The 19,988-nt window shown below is 47.5% G+C and overlaps 1 protein-coding gene across 1 annotated transcript in view; it reads right to left on the bottom strand.

The window, feature by feature from the left end:
- LOC144791901 (nucleoplasmin-like) overlaps nucleotides 1-17,285 on the bottom strand; it is a 409,526-nt gene extending 392,241 nt beyond the window's left edge. Inside the window, exon 1 of the mRNA XM_078666694.1 lies at nucleotides 16,931-17,285. Coding sequence (XP_078522820.1) covers nucleotides 16,931-16,988 — 58 coding nt within the window. The 5' untranslated portion in view covers nucleotides 16,989-17,285. The remainder of the gene's footprint in view (nucleotides 1-16,930) is intronic.
- Between the last annotated feature and the right edge of the window lie 2,703 nt (nucleotides 17,286-19,988).

Here is a 19,988-nt window from a genome sequence, read left to right as displayed (position 1 = left end):
GCACTCAATCTCAGGAAATAGTGAAGATGCATTAGGAATCAAACCTGAGACTTACTAGTCACACGTCCCACAATTAGGTGCATTAACCCAATAAACTCAATATTCTGAAACCTGTCATGTGTGCAGCCTCAAACAAGCGTATGTTGCACTGTCCGGATGTGCAGAATGAAAAGGCTCCTTTGATCAAAATTCAGGCAGCAGCGTGTTTCTGAAGATGGAATAAAAAATGTTTCAGAGCCAGTCATTTCAAAGAATTGATTTTTCAGAGTACTGGCAACAAATTCTTCATCTTGAAATAACTGGCCCTAATGTGCTTTGGATTAAAATCTGTAGAAGCTACTTTTTGGTTATCAAATCAATCATCCCCCTTTTTAAAGATCTCAATCAGTAGCCTATAAACATAGTCAAATCCACTAAAATTCGTTTGTTATACTTGCATTGTTCAAGTTTACTTTATTTTGCATAGTTAATTAAAACCATTGCAATACAAAAAATATACTCATTTAAAAACGGTCATGTATTTAATTAAAACTCTTGTCTCTAAAAAGCCATATTGTCTGGATTCTTGAATCATATTAGAGTGTTCACAGACCCCTTGCGTTTTATGCAAGTGCTATTTCTGGATCGGTTCCGGTTGTCAGTAATTCTGGCATCTTGCTGCCGCACAGTCTCAGATATTTTACTGTTCTACAGTTCAATTGTGGGTTGCTCGGTTCGAAACATGCTAGCAAAGCTTGCCTCCTGGTGTGGATCCCTCGTTGATTTAAAGGATGTTTGAGAAATTTAACTCGTTCCTTTGTAAGTTCTTTACAGGAGCATAGTAGGTGCAGCATGTCTTCCTGAGCCAATCCACATAGGCAGCACGCAGAGCCAGCTTGGATCCGAAGCCAGGGAGGGAGATGCTTGGCACAAGGGAGCAGTCCGAGCCTATATCTCATAAAAGCAATTTTTAAGTTTTTATCATAACCCAAGTTGAAATAGGTTTGTATGCCGGGCTTCGTGTATGTGTTCAGGGTCATCCAGCCGTGGGATCTCTTTGATAGTGCATCCTTGTCCTCCAGCCACGAGAGGAGTTTCACAGTTTTCCATACTAATTTTTTAAAAGTATGGCTGGTTGTCGGTATCTCCCAGAGCTGGTTTAGCCTCAAATTATGAAGGCTACTGTTTAGATATTCCGCGGCTGGTAATGCGGGGTGCAATTGTAGCTCCTTCCACAACTGTTCGTTTAGTGTGCCACGTTCTGCTCTTCGCACTTTGTCCCAAGTGATGATAAAGGCCCCTTGTCTAGCAAGTGATTGTTTCAGAATGCCAAATTCGAGTCTAATTTGGGCCGGTGAGGTGTATTTCGGCAGCGCGAAGATGACCCTATATGCCGTTGTTACTGTGGCATCCAGTATTTTTGCATCCTTCCCTTTCTGTACCTCACTGCCAGAGGATTGTTGGCAGGAGTTTTGCCCGAGCAACCTCAACAAGTGGTAGGATTGATGGGCCTGTTAATTTAGAGTTTAATGTTTTTAGGGTAATTGCCAGAGCTAGACCTTTGTGTCTTATGCTGGTCTTCAGTGCCACAAACCGGCCTCCTGTATCCAACTTCACGCCTAGATATTTATATTCCATTGTATCCTCTATTCTTGTCTCGCCCCAGAACCAGGCAGCAGTTTGACGTCTTTTCCTCCTGACTATCATTGTTCTTGTTTTGCCATGGTTAATGGTCAGGTCAGTTGCTTGGGAAAAATCCCGCGTTGTGTTTAAGAGATGTTATAGCCCTTAGTTTTGCTGATCAGGACTATGTCATCTGCGTAGAGGAGACAAGGTAATAAAATATCTCCTAATTTCGGGGCATGGGAGTTGCAGCTGGTTAGTAGCGGGACTAAATCGGCAATGTACAGATTAAAAAGTGTGGGTGCTAAGACGCAGCCCTGCTTTAGCCCTTTTTCCGTCGGTATGCTCCTTGATAGATGCGTTCCGTTTCCCAGCTTCACCTGTAGCCACGTATTTGTATGTAAGTTCATTATTAGTTTGAGTAAAGGCTGTGGCAGCCCCCAGCTGTGTAGTTTGGACCACAGTCTGGTGCGGTTGACGTGGTCGAAGGCAGCTTTATAATCAATGAAACATAAAAATATAGACAACCGTGTTGCCTCAGCCTTGTCCATAAGCATGGCCATGCTTGGTATGTTTGTCATTGTCCCAAACGATTTTATAAAGCCAGTCTGCTGTAGGGTAATTATGGATTTTTCTTCTGCCCAAGCCTGGAGATCCTCCAATAGCAAACCAGCAAAAAATTTGGCTTCGTTGTCTAATAATGCCACTAATCTATAGTTTTGTGGATCAGACTTCTCGCCGGATTTATAGATGGGGGAGATGATTGAGCCTCTCCATGAGCTAGGCAGGGTATTCAGTGATCTAATTTCTCTGAAAAGTGGATCCAGAGCTTCTGCCCAGGAGGTTGCCTCCTGTTTGTACAATGCTGGTGGCAGCCCATTTGGCCCAGGGGCGCCTTCTCTTCTCCCTTTTCCTATCTGCCGTTTGATGGCATCTATAGGATTGGTGTGGGGGTCGTCGGAATATGTGACTGTTCCGGAGTTCTCAGAGTCGGCGAGATTGTTTTCCGCCCAGGACTTGTGTGTCTTTTGGTAATCTATTTCGTTTCGCTCTGCTTGATCATGGTCTCTCTGGTCACTGCTTTGATGGAAATGGGACCCGAGGTAGTTTGCCCAGATTTCCTCAGAGATGTAGGAGCAGATTCCATCATGATTGTTATTGATGAATTGATTTATGGTCCTCCAAAATCTGGAGCTGTTGTTGTGTTTGACGTCGGCGTGTAATTTTGCCCAGAGATCTTCCTCCATAGCTCTGTTCGCGTCTCTTTTCAGTTTTTTAAGGGCTGCCCTTTGATTCTGTAATGCTTTCAGTCGAGTTTTATCACTGGGTCTGTCCCGAAGGTATCTCAGAAGTTGGTTAATCCTTTTTTTTGCGTATTTAATTTCTTTTTTTGCCGTGTGTGACATGGGCATTGTGCCACTGAATCTTTGCTGGTTTGGTGGTTTAACCTTGGTAGCGTATGATTCCATCCCAGATAAGAAGTTTTTCCATTTCTCGACTTCTTCGTTTCCGACCCTTTCAAAAAAAAGTTGTTTTGCATTTTCCAGCATCTCGCCGCTAATTTGAATTTAATTTGTCTTAGGTCGATGGTAGTTGTAGTTCCTTGAGGCTCCCGGCAGCATTCGAATGTTGAGGTCACTATTCTCAGAGCTATTTCTTGGGGCCGGTGATCGCTGTCGCCTTTATCGCCCATCTGAAAAGATGTGATTTGGTGGAAGAGGCCTAAAGAAACAAAGGTGTAGTCCAGGAATGAGCTGGTTTTTGTAGAATTGTGTGTGGCTACAGGAGGATTATCTTCTGGCAGTCTGCCATTTAGAGCCCTCAGGTTAAGATGTTCTAAATCCTCCAAGATCGTTTTTCCCATCTTGGTTTGCTTACACATTTCAGGTTTCCCTTGCAGCGGGATATTCCAGTTTGCGTTATGCAACAGCACTTCTTCTTCCGACGAAGATCCCATTAGATAATAATTTAAATCCCCGGTTAAAATAAGATCGGTTGTGGGGCCCTCTCTTAGGCATGTTTCAGCAAACTTGTACATTTCCTTAATAAGTTTGGTTTTTAATTTCGGTTGAATGTACACGTTTATTATCATGATACTCATGTCCCTTTGGTTTGTCGATGTTTGGGAGAAAGTTACAGTAACTGCTAGTGATGATTGCAGTGGAGGGCCAAAAATGCGAACAGAACAAGCAATTGTGTTCGCCACATATATGACCAACCCTCCTTGCAGGTGGCCGTATTTTGCCCCCCTGATGGCATTTGTGTGGAACCGCAAGAATCCTTGAAGATGGGGCGGATCTTCTGCCCATGTTTCTTGTAGTGCCACAATGTCGAAGGCCCTGACGTAGGTGACAAAGTCGACATCCGTTACTTTATTGGCGAGGCCGTTTATATTCCATGAACAGATCCGTACAGTGTCCAATTTTTCTTTTCCCATATAAAAGTGAGCGAGGATTGCGTCAATCTTTTGTATTGTTGATGGTTCTTGCGAACCATCGTGTGTCTTCTTCCCGAGCTTGCAGAATAAGGGGATCGATGTGGCCCCTTAGTTGCTCTGTTTGATGCCTCATGTCCATGTTGCAATACCCTGAGGCTCCTCTCAGCACTGATGTAGTTGGTCTAGTGGATGCTGTCACTGAACCTCTCGGTGGGGCTGGGATTAGCAGATCCGGGTAACCTGGTTTATAATACGGGCGATGGTTATCCCCAAGGATTTTAGGATGTCCCTTTCTGAGAGTATTTTATGTGCTGTTGTTACATTGGTCCATGTAGCTCTTGTTTTTCGCCTACCTTTACGTCACCGCAAATAATAAATTCTACTGACTCCAAGTCTGTTGTTTTTACATCTGCTAGTTGCGGTATGTGGGAAAGTAACCGCAGTATGTTACCTCGGTTCAGGATGTCGTGCCTCCCTTTAGAGGCGTATTCAGGTATGAACCATATTACATTAGTTTCCCTTCCCCCTGCCCAGTTAGAGACACCGAATTGGTTTTGAGGAATTGGCCTACTGGCCTCGTTCAATGCGCTATTCGATGTCATTTGGATTCCTTCTATGTGGCATGAATTTCTTTGCCAGTTTGGACTCTGGCTGGTTTGGTTCTTGGGGTATCAGGAGATTTAATTTGAGGTGTCTGGTGCTTATTAGCCACTTGTTGTGTGGCTGCTGCGTCTATGGGCAGAAGCTGACTGCTCTGAGCTTTCTCATTTTCCCGTTTAGCTGTTTGTTCGCTATGTAGGATCGTCAGACTTCCCTGGATTGTGTACCCCGCCGCGGCGAAGTTATTGTTTGAAAATGTAACTGTGGCGTTGTCAGTGTGTCCAGAGGCCTGGTTTATCGTTTTAATGTGGGTTCTCGTCCCTTTGTCTTCTTCCGTTCTGATGTTAGTTTGGTTAGTGGTGGGGTTTCCAACTCGAGGGGACTGGGAAGAGTTAGCTCCCGCCTCCCCGCGGGCATCCTCAAGTATGCGGTTTTCTCTCTTTCTGCTGAAGAAGTCTTGGACGCCACTAGTCATGTTTGCAGAATTCTTAGTGGCGGTTCTTTCAGATGTGGTAATGTTCTGTTGCGATGTCCCTGCGAGAGCTGATGATGACCCAGTGGAGTGTAGCTTTGTCCCTCCTTGCAGTGAAGATGCCCCAAAGAGTCTTTGGAAGCCATTCCTAGTGGGACTTTGCTTGTGTTTCCGACCTTTTTGTTGTTGTGCGCGTCTTTGTTTTGCATTTCATTTCAGTTCAAAGTTTTGTGCCTCAGCCTGTGGTACCGAATGGCTGTGGCTAGGAGAGGGTACTGTAGGTTGTGGGTAGTTATTGTTTTTGATAGTGGTTCCCAATATCTTGGATGTAGTCGGTGCGTGTTCCTTGCCGCCCTCCCCCGGCTGGTCGCTTGTTGTATCTCCCAATTGTCTAGGCCTGGCCTGCTCTTCGGTTGGCCGGGTGTGGGCGTTGTTTGATGCCTTTTTGATTTGTAAGCATAAGTCCGTCAGCATGGCCGGGAGAGTTGCTAATTTGTCCACAATTGGGCTGCACCCACAGGTTCGATGCTCTACTGACGTATGATCAAGACTGCTCTCCAGCATTTTATTCAAATTCCCCAGCTTGCCGTCAATTGCCACAACATAGACGGCCAGCATGTTCAGGAGGGTTAGCTGCAAGTCCATTTTATCGGTCTGATATTGCAGGGCCTCCACTAAGAGTTTCACAGTTTTAAGTAAACTTGCCCAAGCATTGCCGTGATCGGTGCCTTGCGTATCCACTTTAGGGCTTCCAGCCTCGTTGCTGATTTTGCCACTTGTGTCTATTATTGGTATCTCTCCTTGGTTTGCAAGCAGTGCCTCCCACTCATCCTTGTCTGGGTAAGCTGGTTGATCAGGTTCTTCTTGGTCATTCGGCATATTGGTTTGGGGCATGTTGGTTTGGGGCATCGCCGGGTCGCGTTGTTGTTGTATTGAAACGTATCGTGCACCATCTTCTGAGCCTTGTTTGTCCCCTGAGCGCGCAGAAGGTCCCCTTTCGGCCTTTAGGTCATCAGTGTTTGCTTCCAGGGTTACCTCCTCAGGATCGGGTTTGAGTCCCGACCGTAAGATTACAGTTGGGTTGTCTAGTTTACAGATGACTAATGGCTCTAGTGATGCGTAATTTCCGCCATTATTTTTATATTGGTTGGTGGGCCTGGGTGTTGAGGCCATTGTGTTGTTATTGGCTATCGCGGGGTTGCAGTTGTTATTACTTGATACTTTAATGTTGTTTACTTGTTCTTTCCTTACTCCATAGATCTCAATCCTATTACCCCTCTCTTGCGCACATGTTGGTGGATCCTCGGAATGCGGTTCAGTGCGCTCTCTCCCCGGGGTTTTGAAATTCCATTTTACGGCGGCTGCTGGGCCATATGGAGTTGTTGTTGGGCAGTCTAACCCTTGCCTTTCCCTTTTACCTCCTTGGGCGGTAAACCCTTCAATCCCTTCCTCCTTACAACGATCCTCTTGTCTGGAAGGCAGGAGAGGTGTTGGTAGACCCTCAGGTACCCTGGGACATGAGAGCAGGGTGTCACCTGCATTTTTAAGAAAGCAGAATTTGGTATCAATTTTAGGCTGGAATAGATGGCGTTTTGCTGTTTTAGTCTCTGAAGTTGAATTGCTTGGCCTCACGGAGTCTTGTAGAATTTCAATTATGGTGTTATCCTCCTGTGTAACAGGTCTTGACTTGACCTGACCTGTGGTTGTCCCTCTATGCCGTCCTGGGTCTTCAACTTCCTTTTCCGCCTCACAGTTTGGTTCGCAGCCGCTTTAGGAGCCCCGCGTACACGTCCTGATTTCATGCTTCAAGTTTTTTGGGGGTTTTTTGGGAGAATTTTACAGGCTGTTTAATCACTTTTGGACTATATTATACAGTTTAAGGTGTTTTTCTTTATGTCTTATCGGCGGCGTTTTTAGAAGTTTTTGCGGGCTTTTTAGGCTGCTGTGGGTTATGCTGCTTAAGTTGCTTGCGCCTTGTGACTCGCTTTCACTACCGGTGCTCACAGTGCTTTAATTAGGCGCTAAAGTCACTAAAATTGCTGAGAGCAGTCCCACCCCACGAAAGACCTGATCACAGGTTGTCCACAAATAACCACTCACCGCACTGAACAGTGTCCTACGACTCCAGCGGCGGTGCGAAGCTGCAGCTATCCCTTGCACGGGAAGCACGAGTTGCTCCTGCACCTCTCCCGGCCGCCGCTCGGCTCCTGCCGTACTGAATGGCAACCGTAGGTCCAACCGCTACTCGCAGCCCATGGAAGGGGCTTGACTGGCTCGACTGGCTCCGGTGCGGGCTAAGGTGGCCTGGAGCAGGCTGTCCACTGTTGCTTTGCTGGCTCCCCAATTCCCGCGTCTGCTGCTGCAACTAATTGGGCACTGATGGATATAGAGAGTCCTGCCCATTGCCCCTGCTGTGCCTGTGCTAGTGCTTTTCCTCCGAGGTGCTCCTGAGACGCCTCCCTGCGGCTCCCGCCGCTACCGTGTTCCCGCCGCTACAGGGCCATTCCTGCTTTTTGACCGCCGCGGTACTCTGCCCTGCCCTGTGCTCCCGCTCCGTACTCCGCGGATAGCAGGGGGGAAGGGGGCGGGAAAGCGAGCAAGACACCAGACGTCAGCCGGGGAGCCGCTTCGCCCAAGTTGCTGAGGGGGGAGACAAGGAGACGAGGCGAGGAGATCGAGGCCGATCAGAGCCGTGGCCCCAGCGCGTCCGCTCGGCTCAGCGCGTCCACTCACACCTGCAGCACTCCGGAACAGGAAGCAGCCTCCTCCCAGTCTCAGTTCGCTGAGTCTCAACGTGTTGCATTGGGTTCGACCAATATGTTTCAACTGCACAATTTATCTCTATTTTCTTGTATTGGCTCTAAAGATAGCTCCACCCCATTGTTTGAAGCGTTAGCCCCTCACCCATTGGTTGACCTGTTGACCCCGCCCCAAAGCTTGGGTCCAGTTGAACCCTGGGTGTGGCCTATGGCAAGATGATAATGTGTAGTGGTAGGTTTGCTGATACAGTTCTAGGACAGTTGGCAAAGAAAGTAACATAGGTATGCCTTCAGTTGACACGATTACAAATAAACCCATGTTTGCCATGAACAGTAGGAGGCCAAACAACTTTGAGGGAGCAGTCAAGATGAAAATAAATGGCGACAGGTGAAGGCAGAAGAGATGGTGACCCGATGCCCAGACATGCTACACACGAGGGCACCTTTGCCACTCACAGGGCTGGAATCTAGCTCCTTGCCACCCCAGCTCAAGATATAAGTGACCAATCAATCAATCAAGGACATTTATAGAGCGCACTACTCACCCGGAGGGTCTCAAGGCGCTAGGGGGGGGGGGGGGGGAGGTGCTGCTACTGCTCGAACAGCCAGGTCTTGAGCTTCTTCCTGAAGGAGAGGTGGTCTTGGATCAGGCGCAGGTCGGTCGGGAGTGAGTTCCAGGTCTTGGCGGCCAGGTAGGAGAAGGACCTTCCTCCTGTTGTCGTTCTTCGGATGCGGGGGACGGCGGCGAGGGCGTGACTGGTTGATCGGAGGTGGCGTTTGGGAGCGTAGAAGTTGATGCGGTTGTTGAGGTAGCTCGGGCCTTGATCGTGCAGGGCTTTGTGTGTGTGGGTGAGGAGACGGAAGGTGATTCTCTTGTTGACCGGGAGCCAGTGCAGGTCTCTCAGATGTCCGGAGATGTGGCTGCGTCGGGGGATGTCGAGGATGAGTCTGGCTGAGGCGTTCTGGATCCGCTGGAGTCTCTTCTGGAGCTTGGCGGTGGTTCCGGCGTAGAGGGCGTTGCCGTAGTCCAGTCGGCTGGTGACAAGGGCCTGGGTGACCGTCTTCCTGGTCTCAGTGGGGATCCACCAGAAGATCTTCCGTAGCATGCGCAGGATGTTGAAGCATGACGAGGAGACGGCGTTGACTTGTCTGGTCATGGAGAGGGAGGAGTCCAGGATGAAGCCCAGGTTGCGTGCGTGGTCTGTCGGTGTGGGTGCGGTGCCCAGGGCGGGGGGCCACCAGGAGTCGTCCCAGGCGGAGGGCGAGGAGCCCAGGATGAGGACTTCCGTCTTGTCTGAGTTCAGTTTCAGGCGGCTGGTCGTCATCCACTCGGCTACATCTTTCATCCCTTCGTGAAGGTTGGCTCTGGCAGCGGCGGGGTCGTTGGTCAGGGAGAGGATCAGCTGGGTGTCATCGGCGTAGGAGATGATGTTCAGGTTGTGTTGGCGTGCGATGGGCGCGAGGGGGCTCATGTAGACGTTGAAGAGGGTGGGGCTCAGCGAGGATCCTTGAGGGACGCCGCAGATGACTTCGGTGGCCTCTGACTTGTACGGTGGTAGACGGACTCTCTGTGTTCTTCCGTCGAGGAAGGAGACTATCCATTCCAGTGCCTTCTCCTGGATTCCGACGTTGCTGAGGCGCTGCACTAGGGTGCGGTGGCAGACAGTGTCGAATGCCGCGGAGAGGTCTAGGAGGATGAGGGCCGCTGTTTCTCCGTTGTCCATCAGGGCTCAGATGTCATCGGTGGCAGCGATGAGGGCGGTCTCGGTGCTGTAGTTGGCTCGGAAGCCAGACTGTGAGGGGTCGAGGGATTCATTCGTCTCGAGGAAGGCGGCCAGCTGTTTGTTGACGGTCTTCTCGATGACTTTGGCTGGAAACGGGAGGAGTGAGATGGGGCGGTAATTCTTGAGTTCGGTGGAGTCCGCTGTTGGTTTCTTTAGTAGAGCGCTGATTTCGGCATGCTTCCAGCCCTCCGGGAAGGTGGCGGTGTCGAAGGAGGTGTTGATGATGTCCCGCAGGTGGGGTGCGATGACAGTGTCGGCCTTGTTGAAGACGTGATGAGAGGTGACCAGGACTCCAGCGTGCACCAACAATATCAAATTATCCAATCAAACAATATATTTCATGTTATAGTCACATATTTAATCATTATTCATTGTATTGTTTCACCAATTGCATTACATTTCAAGTAAATATCATAAATAAAGTCCAGTGCAAAGTATATCAATAACAACAATTTAAATAACGTCATAAATTGCATCAACCCAATGCATTTCGGGGCTACTAGCCCCTTCGTCAGGGGTCTGTGTAAAGAAAAGGAAAGAAAAAGAGAAGGAAAACTAAGTTACTTCCAGTGCTTGGGAGGACGAATATTAACATATAATATGTTAAACATTAATCTTACCGCAACTATGAACAGACGAACCCACTCTTGGATTCGATGAATAGCGTGGCGCGTAGCTGCATATAATCTAAGAAATGAGTGAATATTGTGAGAAAACTCAATGTTCTATGAACCAAAAATGTGTTTATAATAAACGCACAGTAGTGCTCGTTACCTGAATGCTGGTGGTTGGGGTAACTGAAAATAAATGGACAGGCAGAGTGTATCACGTTTTTGGATAAGAGTAAACCGATCTCAGATTTAAACAGTCAACGTAAGAGATAACTGAAAATAATACTGAGCTCACCTGCTGAATTAGTAGTAAAGCGTTTTTATCTGCGAAATTTAAAGAAAAAAAGGAGGCTGATAAGCATTCTACAAATGCATGCTCACGAATAAATATCCCTCAGCAGTGCAGGGACTTGCATTTACCTGATGAAGTTCGACGTTCGTTAAGAGACGGCAGTTTAACGAGCAGTTTGGCGAGCAGTCACCGCGTTCTGTGAAAACAGTAAGCGGTTTGGGACTTAGAAAACGTCAACAGATTGGGTTTGCAGAATAACAAAACTCGGTAGCTTAAGACGTGAATCAGCTGCTATGAGAAGGCGGAACTCACCGCAAAACTCGGCCGGCTGGTCAGGAATGACCTCCACACCCGTACTTTATTATTATTATTATTATTATTATTAGGGACATTTATAAAAGCGCTGCGTTACGCACACCGGCGTGTCCACGCGCTGAAAGTGGGAGAGGCAGCGTGCAGGGAACACAAAAACTAAGCAGACAATTCTTTGATATAAAGGAATATTTTTAGTTTCGCTCGGAACCTCGTTTCCTCCGGTTCCAAGCGCAAGTCCGCTGGTAGTTTATTCCAATTATTTGCCGCTAGGCATCTAAAGGACCTACCTCCCATGCGGGCTCTCTTAACTCTGGGGATCCTCAGAAGACCGCCCCCTGCGGATCTTAGTGCTCGTGCAGGTTGATACACTTCAATCAGTTTATTCAACGGGTCGGGTGCCCTGCCATTCAAGATTCGATGACAGGTGCAGAGGGCTTTGTATTCCACTCTTCTCCTCACAGGGAGCCAGTGTAACTTCTGGAGGGCCGCCTTAGAAGGCGCCCTTCTGGGCAGCCTGAGAATCAGACGTGCTGCCGCATTCTGCAGCACTTGCAGGCGTGCCATGCTCTTTTCTGGAGCCCCCAGGTACAACAGGTTCCCGTAATCCGACCTAGCTGTCACCAGAGCATGAACCAGGGTTTGACGGGCACCGATCGGGAGTAAGTCCAGGACCTTTCTCAGTTTCTTCAAAATCCCGAAACGTGCGTGAACACAGCTAGTCCCTTTACCATGTTAGTAACTCGTGAAATTTGAGAGCCGACGAAATAGAAAGCGGACTATTACGTCCTGAAGAGAAGCGCCATTGCTAAATGCCTTCGGCCATGCTCTATGCATTAGTATATGCAAAGAATTAGAGTTACATATACTGTTTTAGAAGGTTAATACAAGATGAACGTGTATCCTGCTAATAAAAGAAAAGGAATGGAAAGTGGTGAAAAACTTTCCATTCATTTTCTTTTATTAGCAGGATACACGTTCATCTTGTATTAACCTTCTAAAACAGTATAGGTAACTAATTCTTTGCATATACTAATGCATAGAGCATGGCCGAAGGCATTTAGCAATGGCGCTTCTCTTCAGGACGTAATAGTCCGCTTTCTATTTCGTCGGCTCTCAAATTTCACGAGTTACTAACATGGTAAAGGGACTAGCTGTGTTCACGCAAGTACGGGTGTGGAGGTCATTCCTGACCAGCCGGCCGAGTTTTGCGGTGAGTTCCGCCTTCTCATAGCAGCTGATTCACGTCTTAAGCTACCGAGTTTTGTTATTCTGCAAACCCAATCTGTTGACGTTTTCTAAGTCCCAAACCGCTTACTGTTTTCACAGAACGCGGTGACTGCTCGCCAAACTGCTCGTTAAACTGCCGTCTCTTAATGAACGTCGAACTTCATCAGGTTAATGCAAGTCCCTGCACTGCTGAGGGATATTTATTCGTGAGCATGCATTTGTAGAATGCTTATCAGCCTCCTTTTTTCTTTAAATTTCGCAGATAAAAACGCTTTACTACTAATTCAGCAGGTGAGCTCAGTATTATTTTCAGTTCTCTTACGTTGACTGTTTAAATCTGAGATCGGTTTACTCTTATCCAAAAACGTGATACACTCTGCCTGTCCATTTATTTTCAGTTACCCCAACCACCAGCATTCAGGTAACGAGCACTACTGTGCGTTTATTATAAACACATTTTTGGTTCATAGAACATTGAGTTTTCTCACAATATTCACTCATTTCTTAGATTATACGCAGCTACGCGCCACGCTATTCATCGAATCCAAGAGTGGGTTCGTCTGTTCATAGTTGCGGTAAGATTAATGTTTAACATATTATATGTTAATATTCGTCCTCCCAAGCACTGGAAGTAACTTAGTTTTCCTTCTCTTTTTCTTTCCTTTTCTTTACACGGACCCCTGACGAAGGGGCTAGTAGCCCCGAAATGCATTGGGTTGATGCAATTTATGACGTTATTTAAATTGTTGTTATTGATATACTTTGCACTGGACTTTATTTATGATATTTACTTGAAATGTAATGCAATTGGTGAAACAATACAATGAATAATGATTAAATATGTGACTATAACATGAAATATATTGTTTGATTGGATAATTTGATATTGTTGGTGCACGCTGGAGTCCTGGTCACCTCTGTCACCAGGCCCCTCATTTAGCTATTGATAGTGTGCAGGCACTAATCCAACGCGCACACATACCGTACAAACAGGTTAAATCTGATTCACGAGTGCAGTCCCCACACACATTCTTTGAAGACGTGATGAGGGCAGGGGTCGGTCGGAGATCCGGAGTGGATGGAGTTCATTATGCGGACGGTGTCATCGGTGCTGATCGGAGTCCAGGCGCGGAGGGTGGTGGTGGGCGGCGTTGCTGCGGTCGTTGTGTGCGATGGTTGAATGCTGAAGCTGTTGTGTATGTCCGTGATCTTGTTGTGGAAGTAGGAGGCGAGGGAGTTGCAGAGATCTTGCGATGGGGTGATGTCGTTGTTTCCGGCGTTGGGGTTGGAGAGCTCTCTCACGATGTTGAAGAGTTCCTTGCAGTTGTGTGCGTTGTTGTCCAGCCGGTCCTTGAATGCAGTTCTCTTGGTGGCGCGGATCAGTTGGTGGTGCTTCCGGGTGGCAAGCTTGAGGGTGGTCATGTTGTCCGGTGTTGGTTCCCTTCTCCAGACTTTCGAGGGCTCGGCAGTTCTTCTTGGAGCTCTTGAGTCCGTCGGTGAACCATGGGGCTTTCTTGCTGCCGGGTCTGCTGGGCGGGGTCCTCAAAGGGGCGAGTTCGTCCGCGCAGTTGCTGATCCACTTCGTGAGGTTGTCGGCGGCCTGGCTGGGGTTCGCTGAGCTGGCGGGAGGGTGCTGACTCAGGGAAGCGGCGAGCTGGTCGGCTGTGATCTTGTTCCAGCTTCTTCGGGCAACCTGTTGCTGGTGGATCGTCGTTCTTCTGAAGGTGAAGTGGACGCAGCTGTGGTCCGTCCAGTGGAGTCCTGTGGCGTGGCTGAAGGCGATGTCTTTGCTGGATGAGAAGACGGCGTCGAGTGTGTGTCCGGCGAGGTGGGTGGGGGTGGTCACCAGCTGCTTGAGTCCCAGGTTTGCGAGGTTATCCAGCAGGGTGGTGGTGTTGCGGTCGTCGTTGTTCTCCAGGTGGAAGTTGAGGTCCCCGAGAAGGATGTAGTCAGCGGAAGGGAGGGCGAGCGGGCTGATGAAGTCGGCGATGTCCTCACTGAATTGTGTGCGTGGTCCCGGGGGTCTGTAGATGAGGGTGCCTCTGAGGGTGGTCTTGGGGTTGACGTGGATCTGGAAGTGCAGGTGTTCGGCGGGTGCGATGGTGTCGTCGGTGTTGGTCGTGATGCGGATGGTGTTCCTGTGAATGATGGCGATGCCTCCTCCTGTCTGGTTGACGCGGTCTCTCCGGATGATCTTGTAGCCGTCCGGGATGGCGATGGCGATGTCGGGCGCTGAGGAGGCATTCATCCAGGTTTCCGTGAGGAAGGCGACGTCTGGGTCTGTGGTGTCGAGCAGGTTCCAGAGCTCGACGGCGTGTCTGTGGACGGAGCGGGTGTTGAGCAGGATGCACTTCAGGTGGCTGCTGTTGTTGCTCGTCTTGGTCTTGGTGGGTGCGGGTGTAGTGCAGGTCCGGATGCAGGTGAACTTGCAGGAGCGGCAGCTGAAGGGTCCGTGGGTGCGTCTCGGGGTGGCTCGGTAGCATCCAGGGGTTCGGCCGGCGTTGAGTGCGTTGAGGGTGGCGGCGTCGTACGTCCGGCGGGTGGGCTGGGGTCTGCGGGGGCCAGGGGTTCCGGCGCTGGGCGCGGTCCAGGCGCAACGGGCGCAGACGGGCTTACCTTTGGCGCGCCTTCGGCGCACAATCGGCACGCCCGCTGCGCGTGACCGCTGCGCGTGACCGCTGCGCGTTCGCACGGTCGCCATATATGGCGAAGTGCGAGGGAGGGCGGAGCAGCTGGGAGGCGGGAGCGGGGAGGGTACACAAAGAAAAAGGGGGCGTGGTCAGCGGCGGTGGCGGGAAGCGGGCAGGGATTACACGGGGGAGCGAAAGCAGGCACAAAAGGGAAAAAGAATAAGTTACAAGATTTAAACAATTTTAAAGCAGTACACAATGAAAGCAGAGGGGCACACGGCAGGACAGCGGGGCACAGGAGCACAGACCACGCCGCTCGGCGGTAGGGGGGCGTGGTCAGACGGCGGCAGCTGAGGCAGCTAGGCAGGCAGGCGGGAGGCGCACGCAGCAGCTGGTGGCCGTGCGGCGCGGGGGGTGTCCTAGACTAGGTCACTCTCACCTGCTTCGCACGGTCGCCATATATGGCCAAGTGCGAGGGAGGGCGGAGCAGCTGGGAGGCGGGAGGGGGGAGGGTACACAAAGAAAAAGGGGGCGTGGTCAGCGGCGGTGGCGGGAAGCGGGCAGGGATTACACGGGGGAGCGAAAGCAGTCACAAAAGGGAAAAAGAATAAGTTACAAGATTTAAACAATTTTAAAGCAGTACACAATGAAAGCAGAGGGGCACACGGCAGGACAGCGGGGCACAGGAGCACAGACCACGCCGCTCGGAGGTAGGGGGGCGTGGTCAGACGGCGGCAGCTGAGGCAGCTAGGCAGGCAGGTGGGAGGCGCACGCAGCAGCTGGTGGCCGTGCGGCGCGGGGGGTGTCCTAGACTAGGTCAGTAGCTGATTTTGGGCCTAGGGGGTCCAGAGCTGCCGTGGAGGGGGGCTTCCAACTGTATGTGAAGGAAGAAGTGGGCATGGGTTTCTAGGTACACAGCATCATGTATGTATGCATGTTTTGCAGAAGCTTTGGTGGGCATGGTTAAGGCTTAAACATTTAGACATTATGCTTTGCCATTCATAAATTGAACTCCAGCTGTTGCTTAAATGAGATCGGATAGTTTCTGAGTTTTGTATTTCCTCCTACATTAGATACATGATGTTAACAATAAGAATATATGTAACGTGGGAACCAAGCGGTGCACTTTTCTGAAGTGATTTTTTCACGTATTAGGCTTAAATTTACAATAATGGAGATATTTATAATATGCATTTTATTTTAACAGTTTTTCAAAATGTTTTTATTTGAAACATGTTTATCAGTATTACTGTTTGTATGGCCTCAATTGGCATATTACAAAACAAATTAACTTGATTTGGAAAAAAATATATAAAACTTAACATTTTAAGCCCACGAAGTTCCTAAACGCGATTAGGGCTCGAATCTCACTTTGGGGGGCGTTTCCAGGTTGTGCCCAAAACGGGATTATACTAGGTGCCCAAGGCCAGAGTTTGCTTCAGCCATTTGCACAAGGGTTCCTCAGCCGAAAATCAACGGAGCAAACGCCACAAATACGTTATTTGCTAATACAGACGTAGGGAATAATATGAACAAATGTGCTTGTAATTCCAACTGCTAGTTTGTGAACCCAGTACTATAGCAGAGGCACTTTTGGCCCGGCCTTGACACGCCCTAAAGGCACAAACTAACGGAAAAGACACGGCTGTTTCATTTACATAATTAACAATGTATTAAGCATGTTATTAAAAGACGGGGTCGCGACGCTTGTGGGAAGTTAAAACAAAGGTATTCTTGGATGGCGCTTAGACCTTTCAGGCGATGAACGCTAATTTACATCAGGACGTGAATTTAGCGCAAACAGCACCCGCATTCTTGCTCAAAGAGGGAGGTGGCAGGTTTCCGTCACAATTTAAACGTAGCTACAAATAATAATATAGCTCTGCTCGATTCTCACTGCTTCACGTTGCATATTTACGGGGGGTCATCCCGGGCGCTAAACACCGTGGAGAGTAAATAATATTAAAGTTTTCTTGCACTGGCAACACCACTTTGCATTGTGGGACTAGTAGTTTCCGTTGTACTGTATTTGGTATTGGTTTAAACACATGCTAGCGTGCGAAATTCTATCTGCTAAAAAAGCAGGGGGTTGAATTTCCACACACGTAGTGGGATTACTTAGCAACCACAACTGGGGAGTAAACTAAATGTAGAGTTTCAAATATCGGTGTGTTGTAAATCGCGGAACAGCGCGGACTTACCCCACAGAACGTAAGCAGGTGTGACCTCTTCAGAATGGACACTGCTGAAGGACTCCATTGAGTGAAGAGAGGTGTGCGGGAGCGTAAAGGACCAAACCGCACGCGCTCGGCTGCTCAGAGCGTCACAGGGGAAGGAAAACAACAAGACCTTTGAGTTTCCAAACGTCGCACTGAGTTATTTAACAAGGGGCCTCGTTCTTTGCCTAATTCAGTTCAGTCTTTGAAAGCACCAATTAGGTAGATCAAAAGTGAAAACACGCTCTTCGCTGCCTGTCTCTCCTGCACGCGCTCAACTTGCAGGCACAGCCTTAAAGCCGCATACTTCTGTTAGATTATACACTTCTATGGGTGACATAAAACACGGACTGGACTCCAGTGTCACAGGGTTACTGGACTCCACCCTTGTTAAAAGGCGGCGGGCGTCACTTCTGAGACAGCTCGTGGCGGTCCTCAACGTTTTGAACAGGTACACCACGGAGGCTGGGGTTGCACACATCATTAAAACGCAACTTAAAAAAAAATATTGGTACCTGTGTGACTGTAGAGTATAGCTTCAGAGCTTGTGGCGAGGCTGCTCCAAATAACACTGGCCTACTAGAGGTTGCTGCAATTTCTCAACACACAGGAAACTAAAGAATCAACACAAACAACCAGAGCTGCCAAGTTTTCCGAGGTCCGTGTGATGTGCTGCTCCTGTTCAGGTTTTCTTTTCTTCAAATTGTGAGACTTGTAGCCCTGTTTCGTAATAATGCAATGAACAAGACTACAGGTCCCAGAATTCAAAGAAACCACATCACTCATGCACTTGAGAAATTTGGCAGGCCTGAATAGCAGGTCTCTGAGTAGAATTATCAGGGCGCTGACATGGAATATCACCTAAGTTGAGTAGGGTGTCAGAACCTGCATATTCACTCACTTGTCCTACTATACATTCCTCTCAGTGAGTTAGGTACTCTCTCCAGAGAGATGTCGGTGAGCTACATGCAGCTAACGCCTTAAGTATGCATGTTCTGTGGTGATGTAAGCTTCTTTTTTTTAATACATTTTTTATTGATAAAGGCATCACAATATGTATCAACAGTGCACATATAAACAAATAATCATTTTAGTTTACTTCTTCCCGGAAAGTGAAAAAACAGAAGAAATACATAGATAGGAAAAAAACAAATTAAAAATTAATAGAGGATTTTTTCCCTATTTCTACCTAGCTGATTTAAACAGTATATATTATCATTCAAAAATATTTCCCCATATTGCCATACATTTAGTCATTGATCGTGTCCCTCTAGACCCAGCCAATGCAAATTCCATATCATAAATCTGCCTCACTAAAAGCCACCAATCCATCACAGTTGAGGGCTTCGGGGATGTCCACACCCTAGCTATTGTTAGTCTTGCTGCTACTAAAAAAACAGTGACCAAGCTTGTGCAGTTTATATTTCTGTAGCTATATCCTAACATAACCTCAGACATCTGTAAAGGTTCCCCTATCCCTAGTTGTTGGAGTGAGACATCTTCTACTTTCTACCAAAACATTGTCAATTCTGAACACAACCGAAACATATGTTTAATACCTGCCGCATGTAACCCACATTTTTGACATTTTGTTAGCTCATTATTAGTGTTGTTACCAGATGACCATTTTACGATTCTATCGGGAGTATAATATAACAAACAGATCATGCGATGTTGCTGTAATCTCAAGTTATTCGCGTGTACAGCCTTTCGTCACTGATGTCCCCAGAATCCCACTCCACTTTTCCGCTACTCTGTCACAGTCATCAGGTCTCCCAATACTAAGCCATTTGTATGCTCTACTTATCATAGATTCTAATCCCCCAGTATAAAAAAGGCCCCATATCTCTGAATCCTTTGTCTTCTCCAATTTTAGTTGTTTAACAAAAAAAATCTCTAATCTGGTAATACTTAAAACACATAGATTCTGGTAACTTATATTTTTCCTGTAACCTTTCGAATTAAACAAATCCATTATGATCATATAGATGTCCCATACACGTGACCCCACTATTATCCAATTTCTTTCCTACCAGATCATGGAATATTTTAGGTAGCCCTGGGTTCTGCCAAAGAGGTAATTCCTTGTGGTAGCATGACATATTTTTGCTTAACACAATTGAACGGCAAGTAAAAACCTCATCACGTAGAGTCTTAAACTTGACCTTTTTAAAGTAATTAGGATCATTAAGTCTGTACAAAAACATATGGCTCTCTGTCCCCAAAATAAGCTTAGGGCTAAAGATTGTGTTGGCTGGATTTATAAGGCTGCGTAGTCGTGTGAAGCAGGCTGACCAAAAATATAGTTTAAAGTCTGGGAACTCTAGACCACCCTGGCAATAGGGAAGTTTTAGCCGATCTATCGCTCGCCTTGCCTTCTTATAACCCCAAATAAAACTACTTAATACGCCTTCTAATTAAAAAAAAATATGTTTCGGACACGGAGGGGTATGGCTCGAAAAAGATAAAGAAATTTGGGCAAAATTTTCATCTTAATAATATTGGTTCTCCCAGTTATCCCAATCAGAAATGAGTGCCACCTACTCGTCTCTTTTAATAGTTCATCATAATTTAATGATATTATTTGATCAATCCTTGACGTTATTTTAACCCCTAAGTATGTAACAGTCGGGCAAGCGCCAGGTATAGGTCTCTATGGTTTATAATTAAGAAGAACTTGTGTCTTATTAACATTTAATTTATAACCAGATACTTATCCAAACTGTTCTGCTGCTTCAGTTATTATACTTAGTGCTTCCCCCGGTTTGAAAAGACCGCAATATCGTCTGCATAAGCGACTACTCTCAATGAGTTTGCCCCTGATTTAAAATCCCTTATTCGCATATCATTTTCTAACTTAACAATAAACAGCTCTATATACAAAGCAAATAATAAAGGTGATAAAGGGCATCCCTGACGGGTGCCACATTTTACCGGGAAATTAGATGACTGAAGATCTAAATAAGTCAATTTAGCACAGGGGTTCTCATAGAGTGCTTGTATCTACACCAAAAATGATCCCTTAATTCCAAATGCTGTCAAC

Source organism: Lissotriton helveticus, chromosome 11, assembly GCF_964261635.1.
Source record: "Lissotriton helveticus chromosome 11, aLisHel1.1, whole genome shotgun sequence".
NCBI classification, from domain to species: domain Eukaryota; kingdom Metazoa; phylum Chordata; class Amphibia; order Caudata; family Salamandridae; genus Lissotriton; species Lissotriton helveticus.
The sequence above is the reverse complement of the archived record's forward strand: the minus strand, read 5'-3'. Positions and strand labels throughout refer to the sequence as shown.